Source organism: Squalius cephalus (assembly GCF_949319135.1).
Source record: "Squalius cephalus genome assembly, chromosome: 9".
Lineage (NCBI taxonomy): Eukaryota > Metazoa > Chordata > Actinopteri > Cypriniformes > Leuciscidae > Squalius > Squalius cephalus.
This window is the reverse complement of record NC_137130.1, coordinates 29,555,767-29,583,420: the sequence shown is the minus strand read 5'-3', so window position 1 is coordinate 29,583,420 and position 27,654 is coordinate 29,555,767. Positions and strand designations below refer to the sequence as shown.

The window sequence follows — 27,654 nt, the reverse complement described above, 5'->3', positions numbered from 1 at the left end:
ATTTGCTAAATTAAACACAAAATAATGAAGGGCTCAGATGTTCGCTTTAGTTTGTTTTAATGATTAAAAAAAAAAATCATCATAATTCATAATCATTTTTGGCTGGTTTATTGCGCCCTCTGCTGTTTGTGAAATTACAACACTTTTCAGTTCCCAGGGCCTCCAAATCAGCTATAAATAGATTTTGCAGTAATGCTATACAACAATGTCCCATTAGTTAATGTTAGTTAATGGATTTACTAACAATAACTAGCAATGCATTTGTTACAGTATTTTTAGATATCCCTAAACATGAGAAGTGACAGATATGTGCAGGTATAAATTATCTTGAGATCCTCTTTCTTCTCATCATCTTTTGGGGTTCTGTCTTTCTCACTCTTCCACCACGGCTCAATCTACAATGAACAGACACAGACACTTTAATTAAACTTACTGAATTTATGACTCAAAGATGTTTGTCGAAATGTCTAAAATGGTAAAATAGCAGTATATAGAAGTTGTTTTATGATGCACTTCCTTTATATGAGGATGGACTATCATTTCGTACATTTGCATATTTGTGAATATAATAGGTCAATAACATAAAAAAAATCTTAAAGGTGAGAGAAGGTGACTACAAATGCTAATAAATGACACGCATTACAGCATTAAGGCCCTTTCACACCAAGGACGATAACTATAACAATAAAGATATACACTCACCTAAAGGATTATTAGGAACACCTGTTCAATTTCTCATTAATGCAATTATCTAATCAACCAATCACATGGCAGTTGCTTCAATGCATTTAGGGGTGTGGTCCTGGTCAAGACAATCTCCTGAACTCCAAACTGAATGTCAGAATGGGAAAGAAAGGTGATTTAAGCAATTTTGAGCGTGGCATGGTTGTTGGTGCCAGACGGCCCGGTCTGAGTATTTCAAAATCTGCTCAGTTACTGGGATTTTCACGCACAACCATTTCTAGGGTTTACAAAGAATGGTGTGAAAAGGGAAAAACATCCAGTATGCGGCAGTCCTGTGGGCGAAAATGCCTTGTTGATGCTAGAGGTCAGAGGAGAATGGGCCGACTGATTCAAGCTGATAGAAGAGCAACTTTGACTGAAATAACCACTCGTCACAACCGAGGTATGCAGCAAAGCATTTGTGAAGCCACAACACGCACAACCTTGAGGCGGATGGGCTACAACAGCAGAAGACCCCACCGGGTACCACTCATCTCCACTACAAATAGGAAAAAGAGGCTACAATTTGCATGAGCTCACCAAAATTGGACAGTTGAAGACTGGAAAAATGTTGCCTGGTCTGATGAGTCTCGATTTCTGTTGAGACATTCAGATGGTAGAGTCAGAATTTGGCGTAAACAGAATGAGAACATGGATCCATCATGCCTTGTTACCACTGTGCAGGCTGGTGGTGGTGGTGTAATGGTGTGGGGGATGTTTTCTTGGCACACTTTAGGCCCCTTAGTGCCAATTGGGCATCGTTTAAATGCCACGGCCTACCTGAGCATTGTTTCTGACCATGTCCATCCCTTTATGACCACCATGTACCCATCCTCTGATGGCTACTTCCAGCAGGATAATGCACCATGTCACAAAGCTCGAATCATTTCAAATTGGTTTCTTGAACATGACAATGAGTTCACTGTACTAAAATGGCCCCCACAGTCACCAGATCTCAACCCAATAGAGCATCTTTGGGCTGTGGTGGAACGGGAGCTTCGTGCCCTGGATGTGCATCCCACAAATCTCCATCAACTGCAAGATGCTATCCTATCAATATGGGCCAACATTTCTAAAGAATGCTTTCAGCACCTTGTTGAATCAATGCCACGTAGAATTAAGGCAGTTCTGAAGGCGAAAGGGGGTCAAACACAGTATTAGTATGGTGTTCCTAATAATCTTTTAGGTGAGTGTAGTTCTGAAAATCATTCTAAATGTAAAAGAATAGCAGAGTCCACACCACAACTACAAAGAGAAATATAGGTGATCACTTTCAGAACAATTTTTTTTCAGATGATGAATGACAAAAACATTGACAGCTACTCAGGATCCATCCTGCTTTAGAGATTAGAATAAACAGAACAATAGCCATTCTCCTCTGACCTCTGGCATCAACAAGGCATTTTCGCCCACAGAACTGCCGTCACTGGATATTTTCTCTATTTCGGGCCATTCCCTGTAAACCCCAGAGATGCCTGTGAGTGAAAATCCCAGTAGATCAGCAGTTTCTGTAATACTCAGACCAGTTCGTCTGGCTCCAACAACCATGCTATGTTCAAAGTCACTTAAAGGTGCAGTACGCGATTTCTGAGAAACTCTGTTGAAAGTGAATCGGGCCGAGGACCAAAACACACTTGTAGCCAATCAGCAGTAAGGGGTGTGTCCACTCATAAAGGGGGAGGCGCCTGTGTTGCATTAGCTGCGTCCGAAATCGCGTACTATGTGAGTAGGTACTACATTTAAATTAGAACGTACTTCACGACCGTTAAAAAAGTATGTTCTATAGCATGAATACGGGTAGTATGAATGGAGTCCGGACGTACTATTGTCATGTGACATGCGCTGTCACATCAGCGCAAAAATTTAAAGAGCCCATTCCACTGACTGCACCAACTTTGAACAATGTTTCTAGTTCTGCTTTCCGCTTTCTTCTGTGTTTTTACGTCGTTCATGCTCACAATTCAGAGGAGTCATCGGTCAGCTGCTCGCAGATCATGCCTTCGTCGAAAGCTTTTGTGTAATTTCTCAAATAACTAAAGTATCATCATTTGGCTAATATATTTTACCTCAGAAAAACAAACACACACACAAACCTGTGAACAATGAAAGATGTTGATTTTTGATAAGGAAAAAGTAATTTATTTGCTTGTGATATTACCATCAATGAATAAACATGAATGAATCAATGGAGATGTATGCGTGTGTATCTCTGTTGATTCATTCATTGATGGTAATATCACAAGCAGTGTGTGTGTGTATATGTATGCATGTATATGTGCCAATTCTTCATCTATATTTTAAAGAGACATACTTTGAAAGAAACAGATTTTGAATTATTTTAAAGTGATGCCCTACAAATGAGATTGCTAGTATCAAAGTCCCTTTAGATCTTTGAGAAATCTGTGAAGGTTACCTTACTAAAGCTGCTGAAGTCCATTTTCTTCCCTCAAGATGACACTATAATAAAAATGTTTTAAAACGTTTGCTTTTGGTGGTGCTTTAAAGGGATAGTTCAGGATTTTAGACATGAATCTCTATAGCTTCCCCATAAGCAGTGTGGTGCATTGACCATGACTTACCCCCGACAGCGTCCTGTGAGCCGAGCTCCGGTCCAGTTTTGGTCAAGATGAAATTAGTCCGGCAAGATTGCTGGGGTCACGGCAATAAAGCTTTTTTCTTCTCAAATCAATATGTGTTCAAAAGAGTGATATATTTGCGTCACTAAAACGTTGTCTATGGAGAGGTCAGACCTCGTAATGGCTTGGCACTATTTTCTCCCCTGTCATATCACTGCGCGCTGCCGCTACCTACAGCCAGCTGCGAGCTGCGCAGGCGCACACCACTTTTTCAGTTGTTCGGCAGTGTTTACAGCAGTGTTTACGTGCTCAGAACAGCTACACGAACGAGCTAACATAGCTACTGCAGCAGCTGTGGCTCCAGCTTCAACTTGTTCAACTTCTCTGTCCATCCTCTCTCTTTCTGTCCTTTCTAACTCCATCTGGCGTAACTCGTCATCTGTGTATTCAGGTTCGTAAAGATATCCTTTTGGCTGTGTGTCGAAGTCAATGTTGTCATCGTCGCTGCTGTAGTCAGACATGTTATCGTTCTCTTTACGAGCTGTAAACAAAGTGACACGTGCGCGGCTCCCAGCTGGCTGTAGGTAGCGGCAGCGCGCAGTGATATGACGGGGAAGAAAATAGTGCCAAGCCATTACGAGGTCTGACCTCTCCATAGACAGCGGTTTTGTGCTGCAAATATATCACTCTTTTGAACACATTTTGATTTGAGAAGAAAAAAGCTTTATTGCCGTGACCCCAGCAAACTTGCCGGACTAATTTCATCTTGACCAAAACTGGACCGGAGCTCGGCTCACAGGACGCTGTCGGGGGTAAGTCATGGTCAATGCACCACACTGCTTATGGGGAAGCTATAGAGATTCATGTCTAAAATCCTGAACTATCCCTTTAAGCTCTATTATACTACTTTGTGCCAAAGTTTTGTGATTTTGTTTTAAGCTTTGTATTCTGTATCCATTTGAAAGTTAAATAATACACAAAAATAAAATAAATACATTTTAAAGGTGTCTGGAGTGTGTGGGTATTTCTCTACAGTGCAACACTCATATTCAGATATTTTTCAGATATACCTGCCATTTGCTTGTTTCAAAAAACATCTGGAATCTGTCACAAAATAAGTGCACACAACACACTTTAAAAATATTAATTCCTCAATGCCACATATTAAACACTTTACAACTGACAATCTACTGTAGCTACTGTAAATCCCTGGGAATTAAGTGTTTTGTAATAAAACTTGCTAAAACAGCATGACAAAATGAACTTACTAACAAATAAATGGAAAGAGAGTGTGTAACATTTATTTTCTTTATTAATATATTTTTAGCAATTGTTTATAAAAGCTGAAGGAATCTTTCCTCTCTCTCTTATGTCTCTATCTCTCTCTCTCTCTCTCTCTCTCTCTGGCCTCCTGTTCTTGTCTCTCTCTTTCTTTTCTTTCCTCCCTTTAATTAGCCACTCTCCACTCTATAAGAACATAGGTGTGTTCATCAGCCCCCTGCAAAATCAACACAGAATTTAACATTAGTGATGAACCATGGTCAATCTATATTATCTATCTATAAATTACAGGAACGTCTGTCTGTCTGTGTGTGTGTCTGTTATTCGCATATCTCTCGAACCGTTAGTCCGATGGATTTCAAATTTGACAGGTGTCTCGCTACGGGCACGAGTAAGTGCAGTGCATACAACTAAACAGAAATTAAAACAGTGTTAAACTCTAGGGCACAGGTGTCAAACTCAGTTCCTGGAGGGCCACAGCCCTACACAGTTTTGTTCCAACCCTGCTTCAACACACACACACCTGCAGTTTTCAAATAAGCCTGAAGGACTTGATTAGCTGATCAGGTGTGTTTAATTAGGGTTGAAGCTAAACTCTGCAGGGCTGTGGCCCTCCAGGAACTGAGTTTGACACCCCTGCTCTAGGGGGTTTCACTGGGCACCCCTAGAGTTTAACACTGTTTTAATTTGTTTAGTTGTATGCAGTACCGTAGTTTCCCTGTAGGGGCCGCTATACAAACGAGTTGACTGAGAAGAAAATATAGAGAGAAGAAGACTGTAGAATAGCCTATGAGAATAGAGAGCCTAAGTCCCTCCCCTTCCGGTCGACCACCATGGGACCTTATTTCGGAAAAATATTGTATGGGAGTCAATGGCGAGAGACAACAAATATTTTGATCTCGTTTGAATTGTGCCCTGATTTACACATATGATGTTTTTCAATTTAAAAGATACATTTTAAAGTCAAGAAAGTCGCAGCTTGATGTAAAACTGCTGAGGTATAAGACTGTGAAAATACGTAATTACAAAGACTACAAACCCAGAAGGCGCACATGCGACGTCATACCTTTTCTCTCAATGAATGAAGCTAACTTTACTGAAGCTAACGTCTGTCATTTTTTCTATAGTCTTACATTATAATCGTAACGTAACGCCGTCATGCCTGAGTGTTTTGAGCCAGAATACACACATACAAGCAACGGATCTTGTGACGTACATAGTGCGAGACGAGAGATGTAGTTCATTGAGCGATTTTCACATAAAACTAAACGTTACTCTTCTGTTTTATGACAAACTGCGACTTTCTTGACTTTCATAATTACCTTTTAAATTGACAAACATCATATGTGTAGTTCAGGGCACAGTTCAGACGGAATAAAAAGATAAGTTATCTCTCGCCATTGACTTCCATACATATTTTTTCCGAAATAAGGTCCCATGAGCCGGAAGCGCTGATGAGCACGGTGATGAAGCGCTGATGAGCACGGTGATGAAGCGCTGCTTTTGAATTACTTATAAGAGTGCGTTTTTCTGAACAAAAAGAGTTTAAACTTTCCATAAGTCTTATGAAGTATGTTCGTGAGTCCAAAACGAATTCCATTTGATTCTATTGAGAAACTTCTGCGAACTCTGGTGAGTTTCTGTGTTTAAAGAAATGTTTAGTTGATGTGCTTTAACTGATTAACGATCAGAATTGTGAATAGAGAGAAAAAAAAAAACAGTCAGAGTTAAAATGTGATGTTTATTGAAAGTCAAAATGTTTTTTTGTATTTGAATTGACGTTATACAAACGGAGATCGGGGAAACTGATAGATTTGATTATTGATACATTTATTTTATGATGTTCCCTGTATACATATGGAGGACAAATAATGTATTTATACATGAAAGTGTATTTTGAAGTGCAGATGATAAATTTGTGCGTTGAACAGACTTATTTGTGCTTAATTAGTATGCTCACGTGTACACGTGTAACGTTACTGATGTTAATCTCACGTGTTAATTAGCTGAGCTAACACGTATATAAACATGTGAGTGATGCTTTTGCGACTTCATAAGGAGTTTATTGAATGAAGAAAAAAAAACATATTTGAATTTTGAGAGATGTTAACTGTGAACTGTAAATTGTGTTTTGTGTAGACTGTTTTTTTTGTTGCCTGATTTCATCCTGTGAAAAGATCTGTGAAATGAGCCGTGAGCCAAGGCGAGCCAGTCCGTGATTTAGAGAAGGCCCCATTGCATTCTACTTGATGTCCAACCCGGACCAGTTTGCATCTGTTTGCATCGTGGGATTCCGTTCAATTACATCTAAGCTGTTGCTTTATACATATACTACCCGGGTAGTAGAAAAAACGCCTTAAATACAATTAACTTTACACACACACCAATTTTCCAAGGAACGAGGAGAACTTTGGACATTTTATTTTTCTTATTTTAATTTTTTTTATTCTCAGACTTTTCGTACACAACCGAGACTAAATACTGCTCTTCCCTTTTCAGAGTGTTGTGACGAGACCTCAATATATATTTAGCATTTTTTATTTCATTTGTTCTATGTACAATAAATGTGCTGGCTGTTGCTGATTTACACTATTTGGCCTAAACTTAAAGGGGGGGTACAATGGTGTTTCATGTATTCAGAGTTGTTTACAGTGTTAAAGAGATAGATTCTCATGCTTAACATGGCCAAAGTTTTTAAAAAATATTTTGGACGAATAACGGAGAATTTCTGTGCCGAAAATCTTACTTCCGGGTTGGTACAAGTTTCGGCTGGTTTTTTTTCGAGCGTGGATCTAATGACGTAGACCAGAGTGGAACTCCTTATATGAGCATTTCTCCCGGAAAAGCTCGCCCGCGCACACGTCGACCAGAGGAGAGCGAGACCGCGCACATCAACGCGCTTCAACAGGAAATCATCGGCAGCGCTGCATAGTGTCTCCAAAGTGTGTTTTTGGATGTGAGGGAAAGCTTCCCAAAGAACCCAGCGTTAGGAACAGTGGATGCAGATTGTTGTGTAGTTGTGTAGACTGTTTGTTCCCTGCATTTCGACGATGAATGTTTTATAAACAAAGCCCAGATCGACGGATTCTCTCTATGGCTCTGGCTTCGCCCACACGGCCCGCCTCCAGACGCTCGGGTTTTTCCGGAAAGACTCGGTACAGCCTATCTTTCTTTTATAAATATAATAAAACTAAAGACTTTTTGGAGATATGAAGGATGCTATACTACTCTATAGGTACTCAAGATTAACAGGAGATTGAGTGAAAATGAGCATTTCACCCCCCCTTTAATTTCTATCCTCCCAAGAGTCGAACCTAGTCCTAAATATTCAGTGATACAACTCTTATGGGGTTTGGTAGACTTTGACAGTGTTACACAAGTTTGACGTTGTTTGGATTAGAAATGCAAAAGATATCGTTAAATATATCTGTAAAAGAAGCACTTTGAAGGTTGTGGTTTAAAAATAAACATTTTGACATTAGAGGGTTATATCGGTCAAAGAAGCCCAAGAAGGTTGTGGTTTAAAATTAAAAATTCTGACATAAACACTCTGTCAGCTACACTGTTTACTTCTGAATATTATATTTTATTCATGGCCATCATTTGTAGTAACTTATTCACAAACTGTTTGCTCAAGCGTAGCATTTTTTCGGAGTTCACTGTGTAGCCTGCTCCCTGAATCATCGAGTTCACTGTGTAGCCTGCTCCCTGAATCGTCGAGTTCACTGTGTAGCCTGCTTCCTGAATCATCGAGTTCACTGTGTAGCCTGTTCCCTGAATCATCGAGTTCACTGTGTAGCCTGCTCCCTGAATCATCGAGTTCACTGTGTAGCCTGCTCCCTGAATCATCGAGTTCACTGTGTAGCCTGTTCCCTGAATCATCGAGTTCACTGTGTAGCCTGCTCCCTGAATCGTCGAGTTCACTGTGTAGCCTGCTTCCTGAATCATCGAGTTCACTGTGTAGCCTGTTCCCTGAATCATCGAGTTCACTGTGTAGCCTGCTCCCTGAATCATCGAGTTCACTGTGTAGCCTGCTCCCTGAATCATCGAGTTCACTGTGTAGCCTGCTCCCTGAATCGTCGAGTTCACTGTGTAGCCTGCTCCCTGAATCAGCCCGGTCTCACCCCAAAACGTCACATACTGACGCGTCTTGACCAAACGGCAATATACGACGAAAAGGGTACCCCTAAAACGTCCATATGAGACGAAGACATAAGCGCACCAGCAGCGCCTCTTAGCGGTACCCTAACGCATACCTAAACCTACCCATAACCCGAATAGTCACATACGGACGTTTTAGGGGTACCCTTTTCGTCGTATATTGCCGTTTGGTCAAGACGTGTCAGTATGTGACGTTTGGGGGTGAGACTGTGTTGCCTGAATCGTCGCGCTTATCCATTTGTGGATGTTAACTGAATCTGTAAGTCACCTATGCTGTTTACTTCTGTATATTATATCTATCTATACATTACAGGAACGTCTTTCTGTCTGTGTGTATGTGTGTGTGTTTGTGTGTGTGTTATTCGCATATCTCTCGAACCATTAGACCGATGGATTTCAAACTTGACAGGTGTCTTGCTAGGGGCATGAGTAAGTGCAGTGCCAAGTTTGATTGCAGTGCGTTGTTTGGATTAGAAATGCAAAAGATATTGTTAAATATATATTGATAAAAGAAGCACACACTGGCTTTTGCTGCTCTAGCTGCTGGCCACTCCCCCTCTCACACTGACACAGAGTGAGCACAGCCCAGGACCAGAGACAGAGAGGGTCGAAGAAAGCAGCGGAGCTTAAGTAGCGTTTTCTCGGAGTTCACTGTGTAGCCTGCTCCCTGAATTGTGTAGTTATATTTTCCACATTTATTGTATGTCATTATGTCAGTATCAGTATTTGCTTTCTACCATGCACAAATAAAAATGTCACTGAACTTTTGCGGTGTAATTGTAACAATGAGCACTCAAATACACCAAACCAACAATTACTAAAAACACACACAAAAACTGATTTTGCATGGGCACTTTGCACTGCTCCCTGAATCGACGCGCTTATTCATTTGTGGATGTTAACTGAATCTGTAAGTCAGCTATGCTGTTTACTTCTGAATATTATATTTCATTCTGGTGCGCTTAACGTTATCGCTACTGTGTAATAGTAGCCTATGCTATTCACCAACTAAACATATCCTATTCAATGCGTTAACAGTCTCTTTCAAGGGCATCATTTGTAGTAGCCTATTCACAAACTGTTTGCTCAAGCATAGCGTTTTCTCGAAGTTCACTGTGTGCTTTCTACCATGCACAAATAAAAATGTCACTGAACTTTTGCTGTGTAATTGTAACAATGAGCACTCAAACACACCAACAATTACTAAAACCAACAATTACTAAAAACACGCACAAAAACTGATTTTGCACGGGCAGTTTTCACTAGTTAATATTGATGTTTACATGGACAAGTTGAGGTACACTTGATAACAGTAGCTTGCTATGTAGGCAACAAATATTACATAATATCCACACTGATAAAGGAGAAATAAAGTCGTTGTAAAATATAAAAGTTTTATAACCATCTAATTTAACTGCGAAACAACGAACGGCGTTGCTTAAAGAAAACCATGTTAACTTAGCTGGCTGACAGGCATTAGCTCGTTCTGTTCGGTAATAATAATGATGATAAAATTGTCATTTTGCAGCCAATTCACAAAATTGTTCCCACAATTTTACATTATTTAAACTTTTAACAAGTCAATCGTTTACTTATATGATGTTGAACAAATACAATTTAACCACAAAGAAGCAAAAAGTGTTTTCTAAAGTACTTACCGGTACACTTGAAAACAGCCGCGTCTCTGCTTTCCACCATTTTCAAATATAACGACAACTCCTCTCCCGTGGCATCATGGGATAGTCAAGTCATCTTCATTTATATAGCGCTTTTAACAATGTAGATTGTTCCAAAGCGGCTTTGCAGAGATACAAGGATAGTTTAAAGTAACAGAGATTGTTTTGGCTTTATAGCAGTTCTTGAATAAATGTATTTTCCAGCTAAAGTTAATTTGATTCACTTCAGTCGCAACGATCATTAGTTATTAACTTAGGGGCCGCTAACACGACACAGTTTTAACAGGAAACTCTACACAGACTTTAAACACGAAACCTGTGAGAACGTTGATGGCGTGCACATGCGTATTATGAGTTCAATCTATTGGTATGCGCGTTTGAATATGTGCGCAGGTTTGTAATTCCCTACAAACCAAGCCTTAAAAAAACTACTTGTCTGGCCTTAACATTTTTTAAACAGAATTTTATCACTTCGGGGTAGATACGCGAACCGAATTTTCCAGACAACGCTTTATCTGTAGAGTGGTAAAGGGATCCTCCATAAGGAGAAACTAGTTGCCACTTTAGCACCCCGCTATGACATCGGGTCCAGTTGCGGGTCCTTTATCAGATCTGGATACGGCCTGGATCCGGCAGGCTGCGGGAAAACCTCGGGATAAACAAAAACACTAAAATTAGCGTAGATGCCATTCTATGATGCAACGAGTACATCAGGATTTATGGGAAGTGTTCCCGGTTCCGGCTGACCTGATCTATGCAGCCTAATATGGAATTATATAAGTCTATAATGTATTATGTGAATGCTAGGTCAAAGAGATGTGTTTTTAGTCTAGCTTTGAACTGACAGAGTGTGTCTGCTTCCCGGACAATGGTAGGAAGACTGTTCCAAAGTTTTGGTGCTAAATAGGAGAAGGATCTACCGGCAGCAGTCGATTTTGATATTCTAGGTATTATCAACTGGCCGGAATTTTGAGACCGCAATAGACGTGACGGACTATAATGCGTTAAGAGCTCGCTCAAGTACTGCAGAGCTAAACCATTTAGTGCTTTGTAAGTAATCAGCAATATTTTAAAATTTATACGATGTTTAATAGGGAGCCAATGCATTGTTGACAGAACCGGGCTAATATGGTCATACTTCCTGGTTCTGGTAAGAACTCGAGCTGCTGCGTTTTGGACCAGCTGTAGTTTGTTTATTAAGCGTGCAGGGCAACCACCCATTAGAGCATTACAATAATCTAGCCTTGAGGTCATGAACGCATGAACTAATTGTTCCGCATTTGTCAATGAGAGCATATGGCATAATTTAGATATATTTTTAAGATGGAAAAATGCGGTTTTACAGATACTAGACACGTGACTTTCAAATGAAAGATTGGTATCAAAGAGCACACCCAGGTTCCTAACCGACGACGAAGACTTAACAGAGCAGCCATCATGTGTTAGACAGTATTGTAGGTTATTACGTGAGGAAGTTTTTTGTCCAATAATTAGAATGTTTTTTCAGAATTTAGTTGTAGGAAATTATAAGTCATCCAATTTTTTATATCAGCTATGATTTACGTTAATTTTGTGAATTGGTAGTTTTCATTAGGTTGTGAAGAAATATAGAGCTGAGTATCATCGGCATAACAGTGAAAGCTAATTCCATGCTTCCTAATGATATCTCCTAATGGTAGCATGTACAGAGTGAACAGCAGTGGTCCTAGTACTGAGCCTTGTGGTACACCATACTAGTCAAGTCAAGTCAGAATTTAGTAGTAGGAAATTATAAGTCATCCAATTTTTTATATCAGCTATGATTTACGTTAATTTTGTGAATTGGTAGTTTTCGTTAGGTTGTGAAGAAATATAGAGCTGAGTATCATCGGCATAACAGTGAAAGCTAATTCCATGCTTCCTAATGATATCTCCTAATGGTAGCATGTACAGAGTGAACAGCAGTGGTCCTAGTACTGAGCCTTGTGGTACACCATACTAGTCAAGTCAAGTCAGAATTTAGTAGTAGGAAATTATAAGTCATCCAATTTTTTATATCAGCTATGATTTACGTTAATTTTGTGAATTGGTAGTTTTCGTTAGGTTGTGAAGAAATATAGAGCCAAGTATCATCGGCATAACAGTGAAAGCTAATTCCATGCTTCCTAATGATATCTCCTAATGGTAGCATGTACAGAGTGAACAGCAGTGGTCCTAGTACTGAGCCTTGTGGTACACCATACTGGTCAAGTCAGAATTTAGTAGTAGGAAATTATAAGTCATCCAATTTTTTATATCAGCTATGATTTACGTTAATTTTGTGAATTGGTAGTTTTCGTTAGGTTGTGAAGAAATATAGAGCTGAGTATCATCAGCATAACAGTGAAAGCTAATTCCATGCTTCCTAATGATATCTCCTAATGGTAGCATGTACAGAGTGAACAGCAGTGGTCCTAGTACTGAGCCTTGTGGTACACCATACTGGTCAAGTCAGAATTTAGTAGTAGGAAATTATAAGTCATCCAATTTTTTATATCAGCTATGATTTACGTTAATTTTGTGAATTGGTAGTTTTCGTTAGGTTGTGAAGAAATATAGAGCTGAGTATCATCGGCATAACAGTGAAAGCTAATTCCATGCTTCCTAATGATATCTCCTAATGGTAGCATGTACAGAGTGAACAGCAGTGGTCCTAGTACTGAGCCTTGTGGTAGTCCAGTCCAGTCCAGTCTGTATCAAAGCAGCTTCACATTGATAACATGAAAATAATACAACAAAGTTTGTTTCTAGTAGAAAATTGCATCGTCGTCCATCCTAAATAAGGCAGATCAATAATATTGTTTAATATTAAATGTCCCCAACTAAGCAAGCCAAAAGCCAAGGCAACAGTGGCAAGGAACCAAAACTCCATCAGGTGACAGAATGGAGAAAAAAACCTTGGGAGAACCCAGGCTCAGTCGGGGGCCAGTTCTCCTCTGGCTAACGAGCGAACAGTGTATGATTATGATCCAGGCAGCGTTACAGGTCGGAAGTCAGATTGGTTGTGTCGATGAGGCCTTCAGAGGGCTGATGATGCTGGCACTTCAGGGATGCGTCATGGTTGAACGGACAGACTGGTTGACACTTAGGTACTGCGTTGTCGTCGCATCCAGGGGCAGGTCCTTCATCGGATCTGGATACGGCCTGGATCCGGCTGAAGAGGAGAGACTAGTTGACACTTCAGGACTGCGTTGTCGTTGCGTCCAGGCGCAGGTCCTTCATCAGATCTGGATACGGCGGACTGCGGTAAACCTCGGTATAAACAGAGTAACTAATATTAGCGTAGACGCCATTCTTCTTATGATGTAACGAGTACATCAGGATTTATGGGAAGTGTTACCGGTTCCGGCTGGCCTAATCTATGCAGCCTAATATGGAATTATAGAAGTCTATAATGTATTATGTGAATGCTAGGTCAAAGAGATGTGTTTTTAGTGTAGCTTTGAACTGACAGAGTGTGTCTGCTTCCCGGACAATGGTAGGAAGACTGTTCCAAAGTTTTGGTGCTAAATAGGAGAAGGATCTACCACCAGCAGTTGATTTTGATATTCTAGGTATTATCAAGTCAAGTCAAGTCATCTTCATTTATATAGCGCTTTTAACAATGTAGATTGCTTCAAAGCAGCTTTACAGAGATAAGCGTATAATTTAAGGTAACAGAGATTGTTTCGGCTTTACAGCAGAGTTAAGTTATTTCCATCTAAAGTTAGTTTTGATTGATTTGCTTCCGTCGCAACGATCATTTGTTATTAAATTAGGGGCCGCTAAGACGACACCATTCCCTCTACACAGACTTTAAACGCGAACCTGTGAGAAACGCTGGAATCAACTGGCCGGAATTTTGAAATCGCAATAGACGTGAAGGACTATAATGCGTTAAGAGCTCGCTCAAGTACTGCAGAGCTAAGCCATTTAGTGCTTTGTAAGTAATCAGCAATATTTTAAAAATTATACGATGTTTAATAGGGAGCCAGTGCAGTGTTGACAGAACCGGGCTAATATGGTCATACTTCCTGGTTCTGGTAAGAACTCGAGCTGCTGCGTTTTGGACCAGCTGTAGTTTGTTTATTAAGCGTGCAGGGTAACCACCCATTAGAGCATTACAATAATCTAGCCTTAATGTCATGAACGCATGAGCTAATTGTTCCGCATTTGTCAATGAGAGCATATGACGTAATTTATATATATTTTTAAGATGGAAAAATACGGTTTTACAGATACTAGACACGTGACTTTCAAATGAAAGATTGGTATAAAAGAGCACACCCAGGTTCCTAACCGACGACGAAGACTTGACAGAGCAGCCATCAAGTGTTAGACAGTATTCTAGGTTATTACGTGTGGAAGTTTTTTGTCCAATAATTAGAATCTCTGTTTTTTCAGAATTTAGTATTAGGAAATTACTAGTCATCCAATTTTTTATATCAGCTATGCATTACGTTAATTTTGTGAATTGGTAAGTTTCGCCTGGGCGTGAAGAAGTATAGAGCTGAGTATCATCAGCATAACAGTGAAAACTAATGCCATGCTTCCTAATGATATCTCCTAATGGTAGCATGTACAGAGTGAACAGCAGTGGTCCTAGTACTGAGCCTTGTGGTACGCCATACTGAACTTGTGACCGAAGACATCTCTTCATTTACTGCTACAAACTGATAACGGTCAGATAAGTATGATTTAAACCATGCTAATGCAATTCCACTAATGCCAACATAATTTTCGAGTCTATTTAAAAGAATGTTGTGGTCGATAGTGTCAAATGCAGCACTAAGATCGAGTAATACTAATAGCGAGATACAACCACGATCGGATGATAGGAGCAAATCATTTGTGACTCTAATGAGAGCTGTCTCAGTACTATGGTACGGTCTAAATCCTGACGGGAAATCCTCGCAGATATCATTTCTTTCTAAAAAGGAACATAGTTGTGAGGGTACTGCCTTTTCTAGTATCTTTGACAGAAAAGGTAGATTCAAGATCGGCCTGTAATTGACTAATTCTGTAGGATCAAGTTGCGTTTTTTTTAACAAGCGGTTTAATCATAGCCAGCTTAAAAGTTTTCGGTAATGATATTAAGAAGAGGATCTGTGACCTCTGGAAGCATCTCTTTCAGTAGCTTAGTTGGTATAGGGTCTAACATACATGTTGTCGATTTAGATGATTTAACGAGTTTAGTAAATTCTTCCTCTCCTATAGCAATGAATGAATCAAATTTTTCTTCAAGGAGACTACAATGCACTGCCTGATGCGATACTGTAGTAGATGGTTGCATAGTTATAATTTTCTCCCTGATATTATCAATCTTGTTAGTAAAGAAGTTCATAAAGTCATTACTGCTGTGCTGCTTGGAAACGTCTGGGGTTGAAGATTTATTTTTCGTTAGTTTAGCCACTATTTCAAATAAATACCTAGGGTTTTGTTTATTTTCTTCTAATAGGTTTGAAAAATAAGCAGATCTAGCAGCTTTTAAGGCCTCTCTGTATGCAATCGAGCTCTCTTTCCATGAAATGCAAAATACCTCTAGTTTTGTTTTCTTCCAGTTGCGCTCCATTTTTCTGGCTGCTCTCTTAAGGGCCTGAGTGTGCTCGTTGTACCACGGCGTTGGACTATTTTCTTTAATCTTCTTTAAGCGCAACGGAGCAACTGTGTCTAAAGTGCTGGAAAAGAGAAAGTTAAAAGTTTCTGTCGCAATATCTAATTCTAAGCTATCTGGGATGCTGAGATGATGAAACTGATCAGGAAGATCATTAATAAAGCAATCTTTAGTGGAAGAAGTGATCGGTCTAACATATTTGTACCACGGAGTCGACTTTGCAGCCTTGGCTAAATTAAGTTTACACGAGACTAAATAATGATCTGAGATGTCATCGCTCTGCTGCAGAATTTCAACGGCATCAACATTCCATGTGATAATATTAGATCTAGAGTATGATTACGAGAATGAGTAGGTCCTGACACGTGTTGTCTAACTCCAGTAGAGTTCAGAATGTCTTTAAATGCCAATGCCAATACCAATGCATCTATTTCGTTATCTACATGTATATTAAAATCACCAACAATTAGGACTTTATCTGCAGCCAGTACTAACTCTGATAGAAAATCAGCAAATTCTTTGATAAAGTCTTTATGGTGCCATGGTGGCCTGTATACAGTAGCCAGCACAAATGTTAAACGTGATTTATCATTTACACTAGACAGTGTTACATTTTGCAACAACACTTTAAAAGAATTATATTTAAAACAAGACTTCTCAGTAATTCTGAAGATATTACTATAAATTACAGCAACTCCTTCCCCTTTGCCTTTGAGACGAGGTTCATGTTTATAACAATAATCTTGCGGGGTGGACTCATTTAAAGTAATATAATTGTCTGGTTTTAGCCAGGTTTCTGTCAAACACAGCACATCTAGGTTATAATCTGTAATCATATCATTAACAATGAGTGCTTTTGAAGTAAGCGATCGAATATTCAGCAACCCGAGCTTTATCATTTGTTCATCCGTATTATATCTGTTTTTTATTTGTTGAACATCAATTAAATTTTTACCCTTGAATGGGTTTAGGAGTTTTTTTTGTATGTCCTAATTCGGGCAACAGACACAGTCTCTATATGATGATATCTAGGTGAAAGATTCTCTATGTGATGGGATTTGTGATCGATAAGACATCTCTTAATTTACTGCTACAAACTGATAACGGTCAGATAAGTATGATTTAAACCATGCTAATGCAATTCCACTAATGCCAACATAATTTTCGAGTCTATTTAAAAGAATGTTGTGGTCGATAGTGTCAAATGCAGCACTAAGATCGAGTAATACTAATAGCGAGATACAACCACGATCGGATGATAGGAGCAAACCATTTGTGACTCTAACGAGAGCTGTCTCAGTACTATGGTACGGTCTAAATCCTGACTGGAAATCCTCGCAGATATTATTTTTTTCTAAAAAGGAACATAGTTGTGAGGATACTGCCTTTTCTAGTATCTTTGACAGAAAAGGTAGATTTGAGATCGGCCTGTAATTGACTAATTCTGTAGGATCAAGTTGCGTTTTTTTAACAAGCGGTTTAATCATAGCCAGCTTAAAAGTTTTTGGTAATATTAAGAAGAGGATCTGTGACCTCTGGAAGCATCTCTTTCAGTAGCTTAGTCGGTATAGGGTCTAACATACATGTTGTCGATTTAGATGATATAACGAGTTTAGTAAATTCTTCCTCTCCTATAGCAATGAATGAATCAAATTTTTCTTCAAGGAGACTACAATACACTGCCTGATACGATACTGTAGTAGATGGTTGCATAGTTATAATTTTCTCCCTGATATTATCAATCTTGTTAGTAAAGAAGTTCATAAAGTCATTACTGCTGTGCTGCTTGGAAACGTCTGGGATTGAAGATTTATTTTTCGTTAGTTTAGCCACTATTTCAAATAAATACCTAGGGTTTCGTTTATGTTCTTCTAATAGGTTTGAAAAATAAGCAGATCTAGCAGCTTTTAAGGCCTCTCTGTATGCAATCGAGCTCTCTTTCCATGAAATGCAAAATACCTCTAGTTTTGTTTTCTTCCAGTTGCGCTCCATTTTTCTGGCAGCTATCGTAAGGGCCTGAGTGTGCTCGTTGTACCACGGCGTTGGACTATTTTCTTTAATCTTCTTTAAGCGCAACGGAGCAACTGTGTCTAAAGTGCTGGAAAAGAGAGAGTTAAAAGTTTCTGTCGCAATATCTAGTTCTTCTAAGCTATCTGGGATGCTGAGATGATGAAACTGATCAGGAAGATCATTAATAAAGCAATCTTTAGTGGCAGAAGTGATAGGTCTAACATATTTGTAACACGGAGTCGACTTTGCAGCCTTGGCTAAATTAAGTTTACACGAGATTAAATAATGATCTGAGATGTCATCGCTCTGCTGCAGAATTTCAACGGCATCAACATTGATTTCATGTGATAATATTAGATCTAGAGTATGATTACGAGAATGAGTAGGTCCTGACACGTGTTGTCTAACTCCAGTAGAGTTTAGAATGTCTTTAAATGCCAATACCAATGCATCTTTTTCGTTAACTACATGTATATTAAAATCACCAACAATTATGACTTAATCTGCAGCCAGTACTAACTCTGATAGAAAATCAGCAAATTCTTTGTAAAAGTCTTTATGGTGCCCTGGTGGCCTGTATACAGTAGCCAGCACAAATGTTAAACGTGATTTATCATTTACACTAGACAGTGTTACATTTAGCAACAACACTTAAAACTAGATTTCTTAGGAAAATATTATTATAAATTACAGCGACACCTCACCCTTTGCGTTTCAGACAAGGTTCATGTTTATAACGGTAATCTTGCGGGGTGGATTCATTTAAAGTAATGTAATCGTTTGGTTTTAGCCAGGTTTCTGTCAAACACAGCACATCTAGATTATAGTCAGTAATCATATCATTAACAATAAGTGCTTTTGAAGTAAGGGATCGAATATTCAGCAACCCAAGCTTTATCATTTGCTCATCTGTATTATAGCTGTTTTTTATTTGTTGAACATCAATTAAATTTTTAACCTTAGATGGGTTCTAGAACGTTTTTTGTATTTCCAAATTCGGGGAACAGACACAGTCTCTTTGTGATGATAGCTGATCTGAGCCCCAGATTGTCATGTTTTATTTCTAAGACTATGAGCCAAATTACTAGAGAGAAGAGCAGAACCATCCCAGGAGGGATGAATACCATCTCTTTTCAACAGGTCAGGTCTGCCCTAAAAACTTTTCCAATTGTCTATGAATTCTATATTATTTTGCGGACACCACTTCGACAGCTAGCCATTGATTGAACACAATCTACTGACTATCTCATCAATCCTGCGAACAGGAAGGGGGCCAGAGCAAATTACAGTGCCTGACATCGTACTTGCAAGTTCACACACCTGTTTGATATTAATTTTGGTGATCTCCGACTGCCGGAGTCGAACATCATTTGTGCCAACGTGAATAATAATCTTAGAGAATTTACGAATAGCATTTGCCAGCACTTTTAAATTTGCTTTGATGTCAGGCGCTCTGGCTCCCGGCAAACTATGGTGACTGGTGGTTGGTGTCTCTATTTTCACGTTCCGTGTAATAGAATTGCCAATAACTAGGGTACAATCAACAGGATTCTCAGTGGGTGTTTCACTGAGTGGGGAGAACCTGTTTAATGTGTCCATCATATGCGCACTTCAGAATCTCACCGGAAGTAGTTGTCACGGAGTCACCAGATCAGCACGCTCCACCCACTCGTTCACTCTCCCCAGAGTTCTAATTCACCGCACCTGCACATCATCTACCACGCTCATTATAAAGAGACTCTACTACTTACCTGTGCTACTTACCTCGAAGATTCCTCTCTGTGCTTCGTCACTGATCATCCGCATCCTGTCTTCAGCCCTCTGCCCGCTATATCCTCGGTCCTCATCTACAAACAAGAAATCAAGATTAGCAACCAGCTAAGTTCCACATCCAGTACCAATTCTTCTACATTTATACTCAGCAGTCATCTCTGCTGTTCCACTCCGTGCCTCTGTTCAATAAAACCCAGTTTTGTATTACTCGCCTGTCTGCTTCTCTCTATACCGTGACAGAAGACCAGACCACATGCAGAGTCCCACTGGTTCATGCAGTCCGCTTATCCCTGCAACTGTCTACAGCGGAAAACCCACCTTCCATTCCCGCCGTTGTCGTTCACGCTGCATGCCAGTCACTCCAGCACTCTTAACCCACTACTTCATCCGCTGCCTCTGCTAGTCCCATGGCCTGACCAGCGACATTCACCAGTGAGGCGGAGGACTGCACAGATTCCTCCTACGGTGTAGTCGTAAAATATAAAATAAAAGTTTTGTAACTATCTCATTTAACTGCAAAACAACGAACGCCGTTGTTTAAAGAAAACAGTGTTAACTTAGCTAGCTGACAGGCATTAGCTCGTTCTGTTTGGTAATAATAATGATGATAAAATTGTCAATTTTGCAGCCAATTCACAAAATTGTACCCTTGATTTATATTATTTAAACTTTTAACAAGTCAAACGTTTACTTATATGATGTTAAACAAATACAATTTAACCACAAAGAAACAAAAAGTGTTTTATAAAGTACTTACACTTGAAAACAGCCGCGTCTCCGCTTTCCACCATTTTCCAATATAACGCCGACAACTCCTCTCCCGTGGCATCATGGGATAATGAAGTGTCCATCGTATGCGCACTTCAGAATTTTGCTGGAAGTAGTTGTCACGGAGTCACCAGATCAGCACGCTCTGCCCACTCGTTCACTCTCCCCGGAGTTCTAATTCACCGCACCTGCACATCATCTACCACGCTCATTATAAAGAGACTCTACTCTACTACTTACCTGTGCTACTTACCTCGAAGATTCCTCTCTGTGCTTCGTCACCGATCATCCGCATCCTGTCATCCACCATCTGTCTTCTGTCTCCAGCCCTCTGCCCGCTATATCCTCGGTCCTCATCTACAAACAAGAGATCAAGATTAGCAACCACATCCAGTACCAATTCTTCTACATTATACTCAGCAGTCATCTCTGCTGTTCCACTCCGTGCCTCTGTTCAATAAAACCCAGTTTTGTATTACTCAACTGTCTGCTTCTCTCTATACCGTGACAGTAGACCAGACCACATGCAGAGTCCCACGGAGAGTCCCGCCTGGCCGATCTGTTTGCAGATCTGGTTCATGCAGTCCGCTTATCCCTCCAACTGTCTACAGCGGAAAACCCACCTTCCATTCTCGCCAATGTCGTTCACGCTGCACGCCAGTCACTCCAGCACTCTTAACCCACTACTTCATCCTCCTTCTTCCTACAGTGTTCCCTATACTTTGAGATGCAGTCTCGCCAGTTCACCAATGATCGTGCCAGAGTGGCTTTTGTCATCTCATTGTTATCCGGATGCACATTACAGTGGGCTCAGTCACTGTGGCAATCCAATGCCCTAGTTACCTCCTCACTGTCAGCCTTCTTCAGTCACTTCAAAGAAGTTTTTGGTCAAACCGCATCAGATTTATCAGTTCATGACCAGTTATTTAACCTTCGTCAAGCCAAAAATCCTGTCAGCACTTACGCTCTTCAGTTTTGCACTCTTGCGGCCGCTAATGGCTGGAATGAAACTGCACTTCTCACTACCTTCCATCAAGGACTCAATGCAGATATCCGTCAGCTAATGGTCATGTATGACGACGCCATGGGAATTGAAAACTTCATTCAAAAAACCATCCGAGTTTCTCAACGTCTTAGTGCCTGCTCTCTTCCGAATTCCTCCGCCCTCGGCACCATCAGTCGCCCTTCCAGCACCTGAACCCATGCAAGTGGATTCCTATCACCTAACCCATGCGGAGCGTCAATGAAGAATTCTGAACCAACTGTGCTTGTACTGTGGGAGAGAAGGTCACGTCATCACAGCCTGTCCCGTTTGATCACCACGCCCGGCGGTGAGTACTATTCAACTTCCTCCTCAAATAAATTCTCTGTCCTGTACTATGGTGCATGTCCTAACCCCTCATGCTTGTCTCAGTGCAAGCCCTCATCTCCACCCAACTTCTCCAAAAACTGAACGTTCACAAGAAACGCTGCTCTCAGGATTTGAGAATCCACACCATCCAAAGAAAACCGTTGGGCAGGGGTCGAATTCGGCACTACTCTCCCACTCTGACGCTCCGCATCGGGTGCCTGCATGCCGAAGAAATCACGTTCATGGTGCTGGAAGGATCAACCGCTGATCTTATCCTGGGACGCCCGTGGATGTCACAACACCAACCTCGCATCAAAAAAACTGAGAAATCCGTGTTTGTTTTGGTTTATTTCAAATATCAACAGCTTGGTGTGAATGGGCCTTTACTGTGTAAATGCAATCCTACATCAAGATGTTTTATATCTAGAACTGGATGTGGACGTACCTGACAGGGCAGAATTCTCATTAGCTCAAACAGAAAACCCAGTAAGTGCCTTGGGTTTCCACTTCAAGGCGGTGGTTGAGGCAGGTTCTCCTTCGTCCTGCTGTCAAAAAAATGTATTATGATTTGGCTTCACACACAAATTAATTTAATATAGACTTATTCTTATAGGTAGGGTACAACAGAGCTAAAATTAATAATCCCAATTCCCAAAATGCATGTTGATCCTAAAAAGGTATAATTTACACAATATTTTGTGTGAAAAGAATTAACAGAACATACATATTTAAAAAACATACATGTAAAACATTTCAATAATTAAAAAAATATATATTTTTAATAATTCACTGGATGCAGTGTGCTCATGAATTAAAACATTTGACACTGCATAGAGACAAACAGGTGTTTAGGACAGTACTGTGGTGGCTATTGTTGTAGTTAAAAAAAATCTAAATTCAAGCCGGTTTTTTTTTTGCCACTACTGACACTACACCTAAGGGAAAGAACACGGCATAAGACTTTCTCTTCATGGTCCTCTGTTGACATGCACCAGGCAACTGGCAAACTGCACTATTTAGAGGCACATTAACAATCTGAAAGTTGCCATAAAACCCTCATCTCCAAAGGCCAAAATGGCAGTAGAGAGGATCTGATGGCAGAAGGGAGAACACAACTTCAAGGCTTTCCCTTCTTTCCCATCCACTTCTTTTTCACAAGGGTCTTTAAAACAACTCTCTTAACAAGCCAAACACAACAAAACAGTGGTAAGACTGAGAACAAAGAGAGGAACATTTTGTAAACAATTACTGCAGATTTATGTGATCATGCTACCCGAAATACATTCTCATGATGTTTAAAGACATCCTGTAAAACATTAAATAGACATACCTGATCTATCTGGAGATATTCTCCATGCTGCTCACACCCAATGTCAAACACATACTTCCCTGGACCAGTGGGCTAGACAATAACAAGACAATAATTAGTAAGAATCACTGTGTGAGAGAAGTGCAGATATCTTGTTATATTAAAGTTAATATAGAGCAGGGTTCCTCAAATCCGGTCCTGGAGGGCCACTGTCCTGCAGTTTAGTTCAGACCCTGATCAAACTCCCCTATCTGCAATTTTCCTGTACCCTTGATTAGCTTGTTCAGGTGTTTGACAGTAAAAGCTGTGTGAAACATTTTCTCAAACCTTTTTGTGTCTATTTATTTTGCTATTCTTTTCTTACTATACAGATAGTTGCATTTCATTATTGAATGTAGTACAGTTCGCCTCCCCACCCCCTGCTGTCCGCGACCCAATTTGAACAGATCTACAAACCATTTTCTACTACTCACCAGCTCAGAACCATAAATGCAGAGTAATACTTACATTATTATTGACAAAGTTGCCCTTATATCTGTGGTGGTTCAGATGGATGATCTCCCCGGCTGACTCCATTTTACCCATGATAAAGCAGCCCATGTACTGAGAACCTGAGTCATGATATTTGTATGTACCCTGCCCATGTCTAAGAGGGAAAAAGACAGACAATCAGATACTTTTATTAATAAGCATAGTTTGCCATTCATTTTTAGTTGAACTGAAGATGTTATGAATACTGTTACAACTAATATTAATAGATTCGACAGGTTGCTGGATTAGATCAGTGCCGCATTTCAACTACCTTTGATGTTGCAGCCATTCACCATCATATGTGTCTCTGTTGGGGTATGTGTAAAAACCATGACCCTGTCTCTGGTCATCCACCCAGCTTCCTGAGGAAGAGGAAGAAATATCACACGTGAAGACTCAAAAAGGTTCAAAAAGTCCGAGACAACTAGTTACATTTCAGAATGTTTATAATTTTTAAATACTAGTGCTGTCAAATCGATTAATCATATATATATATATATATATATATATATATATATATATATATATATTATGAAGAGTTCAGATGCAAAAGCCTCTAAGTGCCATCTGAAATTAGAATGATCATTTTTATCAAGCTCTAAACTTAATATATTTAAGTTCAATAATTTCATTTAAATGGCAATGCAAATTACCTATTAATTGTCATTTAAGTGAAATTACTTAACTTAAATATATAAAGTTAAGTAATTTCACTTAAATGACAATTAATAGGTCATTTGCATTTAAGTGAAATTATTGAACTTAAATATACGAGCTTGACAAAAATGATCATTCTAGAAGAAAATCTCCATCCATTCACGCACACATATATATATTTTTACAAACTTTCATGTTAGATGTGATTAATCACAATTAATCGATTTGACAGCACTAAAATATATACTATTGTTCATTGTTCATGTTTGTTTACAATAAATTAATGTTTATTAACTTGTACTGAATGTAGCTATATGTTGTAATTAACATTAACATAGATTAATAAGTACTGTAAAAGCAGTGATATTTTAGTGTTATTTATATACTATTATAGTTTTATTAATATTTTAAATGAGCTTTTTTATATTTTCAGTTTTCATTTTAATTTACGTTTAATTTAGTAATTTTGTTATGTGCTAATGTCATTTTTATTCGTTTTTAAAAAAAAACAAATATTTCTAGTTTATTTTTATTTTATTACAGTAAGTGATTTTAGTACTTCAGCTGTATTTCAATTAACAAAAATAGTTTTAATAGTTTTAGTTTCTAGGTTTTTTTTAACAATAACAACTCTGAGTAAAGTCAAGTGTTATTGTTAGTTAATGATAACCTTAACAAACCACATATACTGTACTGACATACTTGAGATAATATAATGTAGATTTACCTTCATATTTGGAGCCATCTGGGTAATAAAATATGCCTTGTCCATGTTTTAAACCCATGCACCATTCTCCAATGTATCTGGCCCCATTCTTGAACTTATATGTGCCCTGGTAACGTTATACAGACAACACAAGGTTGATCAAATCTTTCCTTTGTTTATGAGAACAGAAACTGCATAAGAGTGTTTTGTGAGGGACATGATCTCTTGCCTGGCCAGATCTCTTGCCGTTTTCATATGCTCCTTGGTAAGTGTCTCCATTAGGCAGGACAGCTTTGCCCTGTCCGTGTCTCTCCCCAGCTTCATTTCTGTCTCCCTCATACTCCTTCAACACAGAGCGGTTAACGTTATTGTCATCTCTACTGTGAACACACTGCGAACTGAGAATAAACTGTGACAAAGACTCACCCCCAGAGAGCTCTTTTCAAGAGAGACATTTTCAAACTCTTCAGAGTAAACGTCTGACATGATAAACTTGAGTTTAATGAACGGATAAGAGGGAACAACTCCAAAAGTAAACGCTTCAGTTCAAGTCTGTTTACTGTTACTATAGCAATGCCGCCTGAAGCTAGGTTTATACCATAGACTGTAAAACGCGCACGTCACGAGCGCGAAGGTGGTGCGGCAAAAATGACGTTTGCGGTGTGGGCGGCCGTCAAAAGGAGGTGGTTGTTGATGGTTTTGCTTTTACTTTACAACATATTTTATTTGGAATTCCCAAAGACTGCTGTGTTCATTTTTATTTGGTTAATAAGATTGTAATAATGGCAAAATATTTCATTCACAAATGTAGATTTTTTAAATCCCTCCCACTACGTCTTGTGTTCAAAAATGATTTAAAGTGTTTTTCTAATCTAGACCCTTGAAGGAATGAGATGTGGGAGTGCGATGAAGCTGCTTGATCTTTTGATTTCATATGATTTGGTGTGATATTGCCCCTTGATTTAATTTATTTAATTTATTTATTTATTTTTACCCTAAGTTCATGTAAGATATGATTTCATATGTATTTTTTTTTTTTTTGTCCTTTTTAAGTATTTTTTTGGTTAAACTGTGTTGAGCCTTTCATTCGAAATTTTTACGTACTGTAGAATGAATACATTTGCCTTGGTTGTATGTATAATTTTGTATTCAATAAAAAAATGTTTTACATGACCGTGTCCCCTTAGGGGCTCCGTACAACATCAGGGTGAAAAAAATAATAATGACAGAAGTATTCCTTGAAGATTTAAAAAAAAAAAAAATGCTAACTATTTTTGTATACTGCAATTTTTACTTTATGAATTATACAAATATTTAGAAATGATTTATCTTTGTGTGTGACAGGGTTAACTTATTAGTATTTATTAGTACTAACATTATTTACATACTATTATAATATTTATTAATATTTTGAATAAGCTTTTTTAGTTTTATATTTTCACTTTTGATTTTGTTGTGCTTCTGTCATTTTTGTTTGCATTTTTTAAATATTTCTATTTAGCTTTATTCTCATTTCAGTTTTAGTTTGTAATTTTAGTTCTTCACTTTCTAATTTTCTTTTACGCTTTAAGTTTTGATTGAATATGTATTTTGTCTTATTTCAGCTTTATTTCAATTAATGAAAGCGATTTTTAATATAGATTTAGTTTTAGTTGATAACACTGGTGTGTGTGATCATGTGTTTTTCTAGTAAAATCACAGACGGAGTTTCACATTTTTGTCAGATGCTTTTCCATGCATTTTGCCTTCAGCTGCAGCTCTCGTGTCAAAGGAAGGATTAAACGAAGGCCTTGATTCCAAACCTGTGCAGTTTTCCCAGTCCACATTTCACTTCTGCACATTCATCACGATCACTGTAATTTATAATGTCTGTTCTGACACTGTACAGAACATGATATATGAGCATTCACAGGAGTTTGCTTCTAAATAACTCACTGACTGGCTTGCTATATGAAAAGTAAGAAGCATGACTGCTGATGTTTTTATCCTTGGTCTAGCCTGCTGGACTGTGGTTTTGGAAAGGGAGCATAATGCCAAGGGGTGGGTATACCGAACTTGTCCGAGGAAAGTAAAATGGAGCACTCCAAATCACTGACTATCCGGTTACTAGAGGGATTTCACACAGGACAGACTGCAGTTGCATGCCTGTGTGAGAACAGCCCACCCAAGCTCCTTAGGGAGAAAGCTTATGAATATAAGAGTGGCTTTTGTTTTCTGCAGGACATTAATTCTACACACATTAATTCTACTGCTTTGCACAACATTCTCTAATCCAGTCTTCAGCTTATGTTTGTTGCAACATGACATCATGACTTTGCGTAAACATACACGCCACTTTCAAGTCAAGTGGCGTGTTATTTATACGCATTTTGAGCTTTCCGCGTGTATGTCCACGCGCGTGTATGTGTACGCCGTTAAACGTCCGAGTGATTCCGCGTGTATGTGTACGCCGTTAAACGTCCGAGTGATTCCGCGTGTATGTGTACGCCGTTAAATGTCCGAGCGAAACGGAGGAAAATGT

At 39.1% G+C, this 27,654-nt stretch overlaps 2 protein-coding genes across 3 annotated transcripts in view; one reads left to right on the top strand and one right to left on the bottom strand.

The window, feature by feature from the left end:
- Window positions 1-27,654, top strand: part of cln5 (CLN5 lysosomal BMP synthase) — a 56,366-nt gene that overhangs the window by 9,798 nt on the left and 18,914 nt on the right. The window lies entirely within an intron of this gene.
- LOC307164213 (radial spoke head 1 homolog) lies at window positions 43-25,700 on the bottom strand. 2 transcript variants are annotated; one of them, XM_079880742.1, is made up of 8 exons: window positions 25,560-25,700; window positions 25,363-25,476; window positions 25,155-25,260; window positions 24,042-24,132; window positions 23,747-23,885; window positions 23,261-23,332; window positions 22,376-22,475; window positions 43-395 (listed from the first exon to the last, which is right to left on the bottom strand). In XM_079880742.1, exons 1-7 carry the CDS (start codon window positions 25,617-25,619, stop codon window positions 22,401-22,403), a joined length of 657 nt encoding a protein of 218 aa, XP_079736868.1. In that variant the 5' UTR covers window positions 25,620-25,700; the 3' UTR covers window positions 43-395; window positions 22,376-22,400. The 2 variants fall into 2 exon arrangements, with proteins under 2 accessions (XP_079736868.1, XP_079736869.1); XM_079880743.1 differs by lacking the exon at window positions 43-395 and adding an exon at window positions 20,569-20,936 and having other exon boundaries at window positions 22,376-22,472; window positions 25,560-25,697.